Source organism: Limulus polyphemus, unplaced genomic scaffold (genome assembly GCF_000517525.1).
Source record: "Limulus polyphemus unplaced genomic scaffold, Limulus_polyphemus-2.1.2 Scaffold2223, whole genome shotgun sequence".
Taxonomy (NCBI): domain Eukaryota; kingdom Metazoa; phylum Arthropoda; class Merostomata; order Xiphosura; family Limulidae; genus Limulus; species Limulus polyphemus.
In genome coordinates, this window is record NW_013667833.1 from 111,975 (window position 1) to 127,065 (window position 15,091).

Genomic DNA, 15,091 nt, shown 5'->3' on the forward strand with positions numbered 1-15,091 from the left:
TACCGCTGTGCCACTGGGGGCCCATCGTTGTGAGCTGAGTGAATGGACTCCCAAAATGTTAGAAAAAAAAAAAGATTGAGCTAAAGAAATGAAGGATTGAAATGAAAAACACAGATGGAGTAGAGAAGTGTGAGTCTCAGGTACCTTAACAGGAGTTCGAGCTGTATAAACATATGGTTTGATGCCCATTCTCTTCTTTCTTGATAACGAAAACTCCATATTGGATTGAAATCCATGCATTGATCATGGTTCAGAAATTGTTGATGGATTTTGATGTAAAAGTTCTTTTTATTTTACAGAACAATGTTTTATCAGTCAAAAAGTTAGCAAAAAAAGATTTACAATAAGTCTAAGGATATAGAATCCCTTAGCTGTTGAAGCATTACATTTTTTATTAGCATTTTATTTATACTAGTCTTACAATAAACTATAATAGTCTGGATACAGTTACCACAAATAAACAGTATGATAAAGTAGATGGAGGCCAACACACCAGGAGAACCTACACCTCCATAAGCATTTATTCCATCATACATCACAAGATTCCAGTCTTCACCTGTCAGGATCTGAAACAATCAGAAGACCCATTATCAATACACACATTTAAATAAAATTATTTCACTACCTAAGAACACTACAAAAGTATATAACTCCTAGATTTGACAATAGATTGTAAAAGAAAATTCAAAATACTGAGTTATGTGAGTGAAACTCTCCTCTACAAATTCAACTATTAAATTGTATGATAAAAAAAAATGTTGTTGTTTTCAAACAATCACTTCATAAAATGAGTTTTTTCAGACCAGTTGAAATCTTAATCTCTTTTCTTTTCATCTTAGCTGTGAGGTTTCCCACTACTTAAGCTGTAATAAAATTTAACTCAACTTTCTCGCCTGATGCTTAAATATTGAGGAACGTTAAAGCTGTAAGAAAGGTTGTTTGAAATATTTTTTAAGCTATAATATACACAAGTTGTTTATGAATTTTAACTCGTATTAATTTCATCTAAAATTTTTAAAAAGATGTAATCATTAACGCTATATAACTAGATAATGGTATAAATTAATTGGCTTTTAAAATTACTAGTCTGTATGAGTCTAATAACAATTCTGTACCATTCAGTGTTTTAACAAATATACCAGTCCCTGAAGGTGTAACTGTACATTTTTTAAAACCCTTGGTGTGTGATTATTATAGCGGTACACATGCAGTTAGTGGCATTACTGATGATATTAAAACTTTAAAGCAAGTTACAAGCAGAAACTTGAGCAAAGTCATACTTGAAATACTGTCAATAGTGACTGCCAGAAAGAGTCAAAGTTACTGCGAGGTTTCCCCTGTGTAGTGTCAAAGTTAAATTTTCCTCCAAAGACCTGCATGCCCAGTAGTGCAAAAATAATGATAAAGAGAAAGAGCAGGAGAAGTAAACTTGCTATAGAACGCATGGAGTTGATGAGAGAAGCTACCAGGTTCCTTAAAGATGCCCAATACCTGAAGGCAAAATGTAATACTTACATCAAAACAACTTCTTGATCATACATAATAATATTTCAAATAAATGAGAAAAGATTATAAAAAACTATTATTTACGTTCTATTATTTATTAGCTTTTTATGGTAAATTACTAATAAATAGCATAAACATCACACTTTCATTTGTTCACACACACATACACACTCACAAAAACTATGATTTTGAAATGTGTTTCCTACTTTCTAATACCCGGCTTTTGTCTGTTCGAAAACTATTATATCACAATATCTAGTAGCTGCAGAAGTCTTTTTTGTTGTTGTTAAGATTCTTTTTTTAAGTTAGTTACTTTTTATTACTAGCAAAAGTACCCAGCTTTGTTTGGGTTATTAGGTTGATAGCGTGTGTATTCTGAACCAATTTTAGCATAAAAGTATAACCTATATACTTTTGTTGTTAAACAACATGACGTAAAAGCCATTGTTGGAAACACTGTTATCAAAACACACTGGCTTTTCTATATATTAGAGGTTGTTATATAAGGAACCATTTCTTTTATATGTGATTTTTCACTAGCTTCCCTCATTAAAAAGATGTGCATGCGCATGTGTGCACAGATGTAGATAAGTTAAGTAATACCCAGGTGCACACTCTCAGGGTTCACTTAATATGGGTGCAAAATTTCAGGTTTCTAGGTTCTTTATTCATAGAATTATGGCAGTCACACACACACATACAGACCCACAGATATGCCCTTTTATTATTATAAATTCTATCTGATTTATACTTATTTTGGCTTGATATTTTTTACTCATATATTGTTAAATATAATGATTTGTTATTTTGACTGCAAATCCATGTGCTAGACCATTTACATGTATGATATAATGATCCATAAACAGTATTTAAACTTTTTTAGTAATTGTGCTAAATGTACATAAAAGCATAGTATTTTGTGACTATGATTAAGATTGTAGTTGCTATTGCTTTCAAATAGCCTGACTACAAAAGACATTTTTAAAACTTTTTCAAATTGATGGAGTTTTTTCTCTACATGTCTTTTTTATGCATCTAAAGATGGAATTTTCGAAGAAATAATTAAAATATTTAAGTTATACTTAAGGTTATACTCACCTTAAATAGATGACAATTTTAAACTAACATTTTGAAGTTAAATGCAATTTGTGCCAGTCTTTAACTAAACAATATGTTTATTTGATAGTCCCGATTCTAAAATATTCTGTTAAAACAGACATATGATTAGGAAATTAAACTGTATCTAACAAGTAAGGTTAATTTTTTCTTCTAACTCTTTAGAGTAAATCAAACATACACAGCTTTCATAACCCAAAGCTATTTTAATTAATTCTAAGTTCAACAGTTTAAAGGCATTGTATCAGCTCACTTAAGAGATATGTTTGAAAGTTTGATCATATTAAGTTCATAAGCAAAAATCACGCATTCATCTTGAATAGGACTGAAGCTCTTTTACAAACACACGTATTATTAACATTCAAAACACATTTCTTCATCAACATCTGGACTACCATACAAATTATGCATCCATTTAAAAACTCCATTACACTGGAAAAACCATTATTGTAATTAATTTTCTACTATATTATGCAAATAAATATTAACAGGTAATATGGCGGCAAGATATATATTTTTAAATTTGAAAGATTAAAATGGTAGAATATTACTATGTTACAGATAAAAATATCTTTTTATTCAAATAGGTTCTTTTTTATTTTTCTGACTTAGTTTCTCTTTCTTTTTCAATGTAATTGAAGCTAAATGACTCTTAATTTTGTTAACCAAAAAAAAAGGTTAATTCATACTTACCTGGTAACTTTGAAGATACGCAACAAACGAACACACCTCAGCACTGACACGCCCAGCTGAGGCATCACATCATTGTAGGTCAGGATAGCCTCAATGATGGAGCTGATCACTACAAACCAATCAAAACGGTTGAAGAGAGAAATAAAATATCCTCGGAAGCCCAAGCTGTACATTTTCAGTAACATTTCCATGGTAAACAGGACAACAAAGCACATGTTGGCAACTTCTGTGAATAAAGGCCAACACATCCAACATCATCAATTTCTATCTGACATAAGCAACACTAGAACATGTTTTATAAAGCATATATATTCAGACTGTACAGAATAGAAGATATTTTGTAAGATCTTTTACTCACAAAATAAATCTACTGCTTAAAACACTAAATAGTTGGCAGAATCATCATGTTATTTTCAAAATGCCAAAATTACATGAATAAAAGTATTTTTATACAGCAGACTTGTACTTGCCTTTATACATAAATACTTTATTCAATGTGACCATGGTGATGTGCAATAGAGGCTTAAACTACCTGCAAATACAGAAGCCATCTTAGCTTGGATGTATCAACAGAGATATAAATACATCTAAAGATAGAGCTACAGGTCCAGATGGTGTATGAATCTCTACCTTTAAGGATCTTACAGAAGTCAACCTAGCTGGGTAACAGGTAGCATCCCTGAAAAAAATACTGGTGGCAGATCTCAGAGAAGGCTGTAGCTAGAAGGCTTACCTATCAGACTGAATCACTACTACCCTCATCATTTGGTAGTGGAAGAAAAAGTTTGATGAACACCGGAAGGGTTTTGAAGCTAGTCAGATCACCTAGGCAGTAGCCTTTAGATCTAGATGATATCTATAGTAGAGTACAGCTGCCCATTCCTGCCCACATAATGCTCAGAACATCAGTGTAAAATGTAAAAGTGGTCATGTGAAAAGTACACATGGACTGTTATCTACATTAAACATTTTTCCATTAAATGTAAGTTTTCAGCTCTCCTACCATTGGGCAACAATGTACTGAATAATATAAATTTGTTTGCCTGTGGAACAATTTTTATAGGCAGGTGTCTAAATAACACACCTAATGATGCCTGATTTTGATATTAATGTTGTTAACCATGTAAAAAATGCTGAAAATATATTATGACAAGTGCAGAATTGAAAGAAAAAGATTTAAACTCTTACATAAATTGAAAAATCAAAACCTTGGTTATTAAAGCTGCATAACAATATAAGTAACTTACACATTCTGTTTTTCCAAATATTTAAGATTAAGCAATTACTTGAATGTAATAAACATATATTTTTATAGATTAATTTACCTATGTTATGACTTTTAAAAAGACATTGTTTTAGACAGATTGTAGCTGCATTCACTAATAGAAGATGATGAAGCATGGAAGCTGGCAATCAGACTGGACCACCATCAATACCAGTTTGCCTCAAGAATAACCACTTTTGTCACTCCTCTTCAACCTTTACACCATGAATTTAGCCCACCTTGACAGTCCAAACATATGCTGTGGGTTAAGTGCTAGCTGTTGCTGATAACATTCTAGTGTACAGCAAAGGCTCTATCAAAGCTGTAATTGGAAGCAAGATGTAACCATTCCATGTTAGGGTTAGTATATGGTACAACGACATACAGAAGGTAATCAATCCTGTCAGAGCTACAGTCATGTTATGTACATTCAACAATGGTTATTCTTATGAGGAAAAACAAATATCATCACTTGTAGGCACTGCCATCCCTCTTGAAAAACACTGAAGTACCTTGGATTAACCTTTGATGGACAACTTAACTTCATCTGCAAAATTAAAACAAGTATAATCACGGCTACCAAAGGCATCAATGCATTGTAAGTTGCAGCAGAAAATAGAGCTGAAAAATATCCCGTTCTTAGGCTCTAGTCTTACCCACTTCATCCTGGATTATGCACTACCAATGATCAGAATGAGTGCTACTCAGCTGGATAAGATTGAAAATATACAAAACATCTGTTTAAACTCTGGTCAAAGGCTCTATGTTACATCTCAAAAGCCTCAGCAGCATCAAAAAGATAAAATAGTGCTTACAAGCAAAATTCTTCACTACACTTTCCAGTCTGATTGATTATAAGGCACCTCAGAAGACAGTCACAAGTAGGCAGGTGCTATAAAGCCATCACTGAGATAAATGGTCACCAACAGATCTCAGAAGCTCTCATGAGGAATAAACATTTGGTGCCACTAGGCCCTGTGGAAATCAGCCTAGACAGAAAATATAATGATTGGACAGAGGGTGTAGCCCAACAATATATAATTAAAGATCATGATGGACAGTCACCAGACATCATAGCCATAAATTGTTTCCTATGTAAATAAAGACTTCCTATAAACTGCTGGAAATTGCAAACAGATAGTACTACCAACATAATACTTGCAACTGATTCACGTAAAAGTCAGAGTAGTTTGTCCTCAAGTAGAAAACAAAAGTTAAAGTTATATGAAGAAGCTGAGAAGGTCCAGGAGAGGCCCTTATATCAAATACAGTACAACTCTGATGTCAGGATATTGACCCTTTCTGTACAAGTAAGGTGAAAGCAGCAAGATGAAATAAAACAGTTGGAAATCAAAGTACCATATAGTGTAGCTAAGAAAAGCCAAAGATGGGGAATCAATAAGACGGTATACAGACAGAAAGCTACTGGCAATATTAACCTTCTACCTCCTGCAGGGCAGCCAGCCACCACATGAGAAGTCAGCACCCTTGAGACTGCCATCTACTACTCAGCTCAACATTTGATAAAAATATGTTATGCATGGCTAACATTTTAGTTTTTCTAATATAAGGTTTCTAAAGTTATTTAGAAAGGTATGAGATCACAACTATAAGAGAAAGTTATGGATTGGGAAGTTGTCAGTTATTGTTGTTGTTTGAAAGAATAGTAAAACAAATGGACTGATGAAACCTCTATAATTTCAAATTTTTATCAGGTACTAAACAAATACATGTCAAGAAAATATTATATATCATCAAAAGTTTGTGTGTGTTTCCTTATAGCAAAGCCACATTGAGCTATTTGCTGTGTTCACTGAGGGGAATCGAACCCCTGATTTTAGCATTGTAAATCCAAAGATTTACCACTGTCCCACCAGGAGACATATCATCAAAAAACAATATATAGAGTAAACTTGACACTGCATTTTCAAGACTCAAGTGCTTTCTTTTAGAGATAAATAGAAGTTAAATAAGTGTCACCCAAGTCACAGAAGGATCTTCAGTCCTCCAGTATAAGACATATTAAATTAACATTGCAAATATTATCTAAAGAATTAGAAGAACAACTTTGTTATATAAATAGGATGTTTATGCTACATTTGTATCAAATCATTTCTAAAATAAAAGAAAGTGACATATTAAACATTTTTCTGTTTATCCATCAGTTTCATGCACAGTGTTGCATATAGCCTTGCTGCAACAGCAATGTTTTTCTTTATGTAACTTCAAAGTTTGTAGTGCAAACTAGAGAGTTCTATTCATTGTTAAAAATAAATATAAAACACAACCTATTACTCCAGAAAAAAAGAGTTAGTAAATCCGTGCTTGGCCAGGACTTGATACAAAAGTTAATGAATAATAGAATATAAATATCAATGTTATTAATTTCAATAAATAAAAGAATTAGGAAAAAGAACTGAAAGAAAAAAAAACCTAACTATGAAAAAACACAGTATTCTAAAATTAAAACACCTCTCAAGGTCAGTAACAATATTAAGTAACAATTAGTAATAATTTGTTCTAAATATATCTCATGAAGTAACTAGTTTAAGATGAAAGAAGGGTTTTTATCTAGTGGTTAGACCATGAGGTTACATCTCATGTGACAAGTTAATTTACATAATCCTTCACAACATTAATATTTGTGCATTACCACTAGGGGAAGCTTGCATTAGTTTCATAATAAAAACAAGCATTTTCAAGTTCAACATACTCTAGCTAGAAGATGAGTTAACACTATAATATAACTACAAATTCATAGTTTAACTAAATGACAGAAGAAATAGTAAATGAACAGTAAACAAAACCACAACAAAATACAAGTAGATTTCACTATCTCACAACAAAACTACATGAAAAAGGCAATTTCACACAAATGTTGTTATACCATATATTAGTCCTAAGATTTCAGCTCATATTAAACAGACTTGCATACAATCAGGTGTTGAGACCAGAATTACTGAAAAATAAGGTAGAACTTTGAACAATATGTTAGTAAGATCAGCTTTTAAATCCAAAACATGCAGTAAACCTGCAGACAAATGTGCTGGTTGTAAATCAAATTTAAGAGGAAACTGAAACCACAGGAATGTCTATTGTTTGACACACAGACTTTGTGGTTCTGTATACATTGATGAAACAGTCAGAACTATTAGAGATAGAATTAATGAACACCTTCAAGCTCTGCACACACATTAGACAGTAAAGTTAGTGCTGTGACTGAACATTCTGTTGCCAAACACGGTATAACTGATACTGATTGTCCCACAATGGTAAACATTTCTATCAACTGCCATTGTTTTTTTTAAATAGAAAATGCAAAGAAGCTCTACTAATTTCAGAAAATAAGCCACAGTTAAACAAAACATCACCCTGGAATTTTTAACTTTCACTGTTTGTACTTAATTAGTGTAATAACATATCTGTTTGCATGTACTTTCAATTTGTTTATATATTCTTGGGCAAAGTTCACCGTAATGCACAGTCTCAAATTATTTTTAAATCTTTTGTATAAGCCTAAATCGATGAGCATGTGTCTTGTTTTTCCGATGAAGCCATAATGGTGAAAAATTGGCTTAAATAAAACCAATATGGAATATTAGGTTGTATTTTATTTCTCTTTTTAACAATGTTGTGCTTTAATGTCCAATTCAAAGTGCTTTCCATATAACATCATATGACAATGTTGACAAGTAATGAAAAACCAGCAACATGGACATGTATATAGGTAAGTTTTGTAGAAACTACAAGTAATTTATTTTAAACAGATATGACCATCTTCCCTAAAAATCTGGTAATGAACAGACTGGAAATAATTGTAGTACACCTAAATGTCATTTAGTCTATAAATTAGATAATCTAAGGTTCATATCTTCCAGTATTATATTCACATATCATAGCATCACACTCTCCAATAACTACAGCCCTCTGTACAGCTGTGATAAAACTAAGGCAAGCATAATATCACTACTGGTAATTTTTTACATATTTATTTCTCCTTTCCTGTCCACCAACTCCCCTAAAATAATGGCTTCAAGGAGTTGCTCTGCTTTTTAACAATACTGTAAGTATATAATGTGCAAGTCACAATAGCTTTAAGAAAGCAAAAATATATATTTCTCTGACTGTAAAGTAATACATAGAATAAAAAGTTAGTTCAAATAGAAGGGAAGCTATACTGTAGATTTATCAGTATACCTGTAACATGGACAATACAAGTGTTTTGTTCATTGTTTATATAGCACAATCCAAAACAGATGTGTTAATCTCGTAGTTCTGTCCCCCAGTGGCACAGCAGTGGCTTTGAAGGCTTACAACACTAAAAACTGGGTTTTGATAGCCACAGTGGGTACAGTACAGATAACCCATTGAGCAGCTTAGTGTTTAACAAACAAACAATCATGTACTTCCAGTCATCGTTACAGGGACCTAAGATGTATAACAGATGTAAAAAAGTGTTTCTTTACAATTTATCTATTCCCTACTCTGCTATTACTTACTTCCCCCCACAAAGATATACTTCTGGGATTAAAGTTTCTACTTGTATCTATTCTTCGAGTTTCATATAAGTTTATATTTCATACCAGAATAGAGATAAAGGTGTGCTTGTACTTTACCTTGGAAGTGGTCTAACCAACTTGGCTGTTTGTAGTGTTCAGAAGCCAAAGTTATGGTATTTAGAAATACCAGAATGATCACAATCCAGTAGAAAGCCTGAGATTTAACAACCTTACGACAAACTCTCCTCAATTTCCTATTTTGTCTACCAAACTGCTTCCTGTTAAAAAACAAAACCATACAGACATTTACTATCTTAAAAACAAATTACACTACACCTTGAGAAGTTCTAGAATAATGGATGTTTAGTTAATAAGTTTTGTTAAAATATCTAATGAACTGAAACTGTGAATGTAATTTTCTAAGCACAGTGTTAAATGCAAATTAAAAAACACAAAAAAAACAACCAGCCTTAAACCACATTTAACATGAGATGGTGGGATTGTCCTATGAGGAGAGACTGAAATCTCTAAACTTGTTTTCTCTGGAGAGGAGAAGGATCAGAGGGGATTTGATTAAGGTGTTTAAGATTATTAAGAGTATTGATACTATAGATCCATCAAACTTTTTTTGGTGTTTAGCAGTGAAAACAATAGAACAAGGGGTCATAAGTTCAAATTTTGGCAGCATAGGAGTTGTATACAGTTTAGACAGTATTACTTTTCAAACAGGGTGGTTGGCTTTTGGAATGAGCTACCTTCAAGTGTGGTGGAGGCAGAAAATTTAACTGAGTTTAAGAAAAGATTGGATGAATACACGAGTAGTAAGGGGTGGTTATAGTTGGGAGCTGAAAGGAACATTCTTAATAGGCTAATAAGTTCCTTTTTATTCTCTTAAAATTTTATGAATTATGAATTATACTGCTGTACTAATGATAAAAATACAGCAGAAAAGTGCTTGTCCATCACTGGCCAAACTGGGCCTCAAGCTATGTCTAGCATTCAACATAAAAATACACACATTAGAGCCAATTTGTTTTTATGACAATGTCTGAGATCAAAATAAGTTACACAGCCATTAGGCTATACACACATTCATGTTACCCTCTTGTGATATTTACAGACATTTTATAACTTAACAGCATGGAAAATGTTGTAAAAATTGTATCATAGTATTATAGCTAATATTAAAAAAAACTGTCATTACTCAGAACTGTCTATGAAATTCCTTACCAGTATTGTGTATTAATTTATACCAGCAAAAACTCACACAGCTCTTACACTGGTAAGTCACAAAATTTGTCTTCTTAAAGTTTATTTACATGTGCTAAGTGTTTCAATATTTTTGAAATTTCAAACATAGACATAGCTGAGGTTATTTGTTTTATGCAACTATAAGTTATATAGGATAGCCCAAAAATATACCCAATCTTTATGTTATGCAACTTCTGTATATATATTCTAAAAGTTATATTTTGATTTCAAATAACATTAGAAGATATCTAACTATAAACCCCAAACCACTGATGAATTAAAGCAACAGATCAGAAATGCTTTCCATGAAATCAGAGTTGAAAATTGTGTAAGAGCATGTCATCATAGGTGTCATGATTGCTTGAACACTGGTGGAGCCCAGTTTGAGCATCTCAAATGATGCAGCAGTGTATGTACAGTTCATTTGTTCTATGAAATATTAATAAAAATGTTTTGCTGGCTTTTTACTATAGTCATATGAGCATTTGGAATGTGGGTAAATATTTTTGGGCCACCTTGTGTATAGATTCCTCAATACCATTCTTCCTTTTGTATATTTCCAAGAATAACCAAATAGTCTTAGCAATAGGAACAAACAAACAAGGAATAGTCAATGAAAACAAAATCAGGTAGATTTTAAAATAAAAAAAGTATGAATAATTAACCCTTGTATTCTGTGGCCCGACATGGCCAGGTGGTTAGGGTGGTCGACAATATTTGTTTGTATGAGAAATACTTCAAGTACAGCTGAAACATCAAATAAGATACATTTTAGTCACATGAAAGCTGCTTTTATAGAGCTGAAATATCAGTTAGAATAAGGTTTTTATTTTAACCATCACACCAAGCAACCAGTAAGTCCCTTCTCTTCATCTGACTACCATGATGAATAAGTTGTGTAACTTTTTGAAAACACTAACCTTCAACTTTCTTAAGTAAGTTGGTAACAAACCCATAAGGTTTATACACTTCCACTAGACTGACCAATAGCATTAATACTTAACACTTTAAAAGTGACTTAGTAACACATTAACCATAATACTTACCTTTTCAAAGACCACCTGGAAGGAGGTTTTAGAATTTTCGTGCTGTTTGTTTCTCCTTTTACTTTATCACAAGATTCAGATTCTTCTTCTTTTCCTAATTAAAAAACAACAAGATTTATGTTAGAATTTGGTAAGACCTGTACAAATGTTAATATTAGTTGAAAATATCTGTAAAAGAAAGATTTGAGTAAAAAAAAGTAAATGTATATAAAGAATAAAAAACAAAATAACAAGGTACAGTAAGAATTCAGTAGTCTCCAATCATGAAAGCTACTGCATCTGCATCTTTCTTGACTGTTAAGATAAACAGGATGAATAGTTCCTGTGATTAAGTTTACAAAATATGCAGAAAGAAAGACTTAAAGAGTCAGTATAGCACCTTTCTTTAACATCCACAACAGCAGTGAATTTGTAGAATGATTGAGAATGTAACTTCCGAGAATGTCACATACCTACATTATCAGACCAGTCCATTCATTGGGAAAGGGAAACCAAAGTTTCCAACATCTCTATCTCCACATATAAACAAAAAGCTAGAAAACGCATTAATACAACTTCAATACAGTAGTAAAATGCCACAAAATACCCATGCAAACTGCCAGAGGCACCACAAGATCAGCTATTATCTCTCACTGTGAAAAGAAATTTTATTTTGAAATATTGGGGAGGAAGGGAAATAAGCAATCCCTGTTCCTACTCCTCATTGCTTAACAAAGTATCCAAAAAGATGGTCAGATGAAAAAAAAGGATAGAGAGACAAGTCTTGGGCAAGATTGAAAACGTGTGTCTGTTTCTAGGGGCTGTATATGTGCACTTTTAAGTTAAGAGCATCTCATTTGTCTAGAATTCACGAAGTACAGAAACATGTACTAAAATTTTGTGAATAAAAATAAATGTATTTACCATGTTATTGAAAATTTAGTTATCAACTTACAGTAAAATCCCTTGAAACAATCAGTGACTGTGATCTTTCTATATTACTTACATAACACATGTATTTCTAAATATTCCAATGTTCTCAGATAATCTTATATCACTGTTTTGCAGGAGAATAAAGTGTCTAATAGTTACATCAACCTACTGAAGAAATAACTGAAAATGGTCCAAACTTTACTTAAAGGTATAGGAATTTTGAAATTAAACTGTTTAATGATTAAATTAGTACTTTATTAAACTGAAACAGAAACATCATGGTGAATATAAAGGGTTTCCAGACTTTATTTCCTTAATTTGAAAATGTTATTGACACTTGGTGGATTGTTTAATGGCCATCTAATGATGAAACTAAACATTCGCTAATTCAGTAACTTACTTTTTACTCTTCCACAAGCTCTCAGCAACTGAAATAATTGCACTTGCTAGCTTAAAACTTACCTCTTAATCCTCCATACATTCTCAACAACTGTCACAACTCAACAATCTCTGGTCTAATAACTTACCTCTCACTATTCTACATGTTCTATACATCTGACACAATTAAGCACCTCCCATTCCTCTGCACATTCTAAACAACTGACACAGCTAAACAATCCATGGTCTGATAACTTACTATTTACTGCTACACACATTCTCAACAACTGACATCAATCAACACTCCCTTGCCTGATAACTTACTTCTTACTCCTACATGTTCTCAACAACTGACATTAATGAACACTCCCTAGTCCTATAACTTACTTCATACTCCCACACATGTTCTCAACAAGTTACATCAATCAACTTTCCCTAGCTCAGATAACTTACTTCTTACTCCTATATGTTCTCAACAACTAACATCAATCAACACTCCCTAGCCAGATAACTTACTTCATTACTCCCACACATGTTCTCAACAACTGACATCAATCAACACTCCCTAGCCTGATAACTTACTTCTTACTCCTATATGTTCTCAACAACTAACATCAATCAACACTCCCTAGCCAGATAACTTACATCTTTCAGAAATACATATCTTCAATAGTTGATACATATTTTAGTATTCATTATTCCAATAAATTACCTCTTACTCCTCTACATGTTGCCAACAACTAACATAACTCATCACTTCCCTCTTACTCCTCCACACATTCTTAACTTAATATTACACTAAAGGTTTTTCTTATCTTTGCACTACACAAAATACTGGTTTTGCATGGAAACAAAGTCAACAGGGTATGGATTCACGAGCATAAGGCTTTAGACATAGCTCCTGTTCAAAAACCCCATACTTCAAGAAGCTGGAAAATGAAAAAAATATCCATGCTATACATATATGCCATATTAAGATGTAGCTCTCAAGGAGCCAGATGCAACAGCTATTGATTTCTTTGTGACTCGACTGTTAAAACTGGCACTAGAAAACTGTTGTCCCTATACACTAGATGAATTATGAAAAGATTGCAGGAAGAAGTGCTTACGGCTGAGCTACTTGCAATGGAAAGTATACTTCAGAACTATTGTCAAGATGCACAGTTGTCAGACAGAGCATGATGTTGACTGTAACGACATGGTTAAGCTCCACAATTGTTTTAACATGATTCATTCAACCACCTGTAGTTTGATAACTTACATTTTACTCCTTCTCAAATACTGACATAGCTCAGCACTCCCTGGTTCAGTAGCTTACCTTTAACATCACTACATGTTCTCAACAACTGACATAACAAAATATTGGCACAATATGATATTATATTTGGTTATATTGTAGTAATGGCATTCATAGTGTACTACTTAAAATTGTTGACCAAAAGTGGTCTATTTGCATATACATATTATTTACTAGAACCACATCAAGTACTGGGGTTAAACCAGAAGGCCTTAGATCCCCAAGCCCTAAACTCTCCATTTGATGTAAAAATACCCTTGCTATGTTCAGCATTATCATCACTGTCATCATATCATTATCATCATATGGCATCAGCTTCACATATTTTGCTGCCAAACTTCTCAATCAATTGAGCTCTCAATCCTTCATTAAGGTAGTAAAAGTGAAATGGCTTCTAAACTCCTACCATTCATCCAACTGCTTATCCATACAAACTTAATTCTTGGGGGAGTCACTTTAGTTTGTTTACCAAAGTAAACTGAAATTGGTTTGGCTAGTTCTGCTCATCCAGCTGTTTATCTATAAAACTTAATCTTTGAGAGGAATCACCTGAGTTCCTCTACCAAAGTAAATTGAACTTGGTTTGACTAGTTCCTCATGCCAACTTGTGACAGCAGACAGACAGAGAACTCTGCTTTATTTAAAAAGGAACCCCACTTAACAACTATTCCATATAACACTCTCAACACGGGGTTGGTCAGATTGACCAACCCTCGTGACCTTTTTGTACTTGTTTAAAGTCTTTATAGATTTAATACTTATAACTCTCAATATAGTGAGTATATCTTCACAACATTTGGCAGTCTTTCACATACAAAAAGTTTTATTTCTTAGTGAAGTATTTTTAATAAAATTTGTCAATGAATATATTGAGTATTTGTTTTGAATAGTCCATGTGCAAAGTAATTTTCATGTTAAAATTAAAAATACTTTTCCTCATCTTAAAAATCTCATATTTCCTTTGTGTAATCCCTAAAACCTCCTAAATAAATTTCAAACGTATTTTTTAAACAAAACTTAATAGTTTATCTGTTATTTTCTCTACTCTATCTCAAAACAGGTTTGGTCAATTCGACCAACCTCGTAACCACCAAAAAAAAAATCAAAATAAACCTAAATTAACCATTTT

The 15,091-nt window shown here is 32.6% G+C and overlaps 1 protein-coding gene across 1 annotated transcript in view; it reads right to left on the reverse strand.

Moving 5' to 3' along the window:
- Positions 1–15,091, reverse strand: part of LOC106466326 (voltage-dependent calcium channel type D subunit alpha-1-like) — a 167,449-nt gene that overhangs the window by 81,270 nt on the left and 71,088 nt on the right. Inside the window, exons 7-11 of the mRNA XM_022394309.1 lie at positions 11,376–11,469; positions 9,196–9,356; positions 3,316–3,541; positions 1,281–1,491; positions 446–566 (exon numbers count right to left, since the gene is read on the reverse strand). Coding sequence (XP_022250017.1) covers positions 446–566; positions 1,281–1,491; positions 3,316–3,541; positions 9,196–9,356; positions 11,376–11,469 — 813 coding nt within the window. The remainder of the gene's footprint in view (positions 1–445; positions 567–1,280; positions 1,492–3,315; positions 3,542–9,195; positions 9,357–11,375; positions 11,470–15,091) is intronic.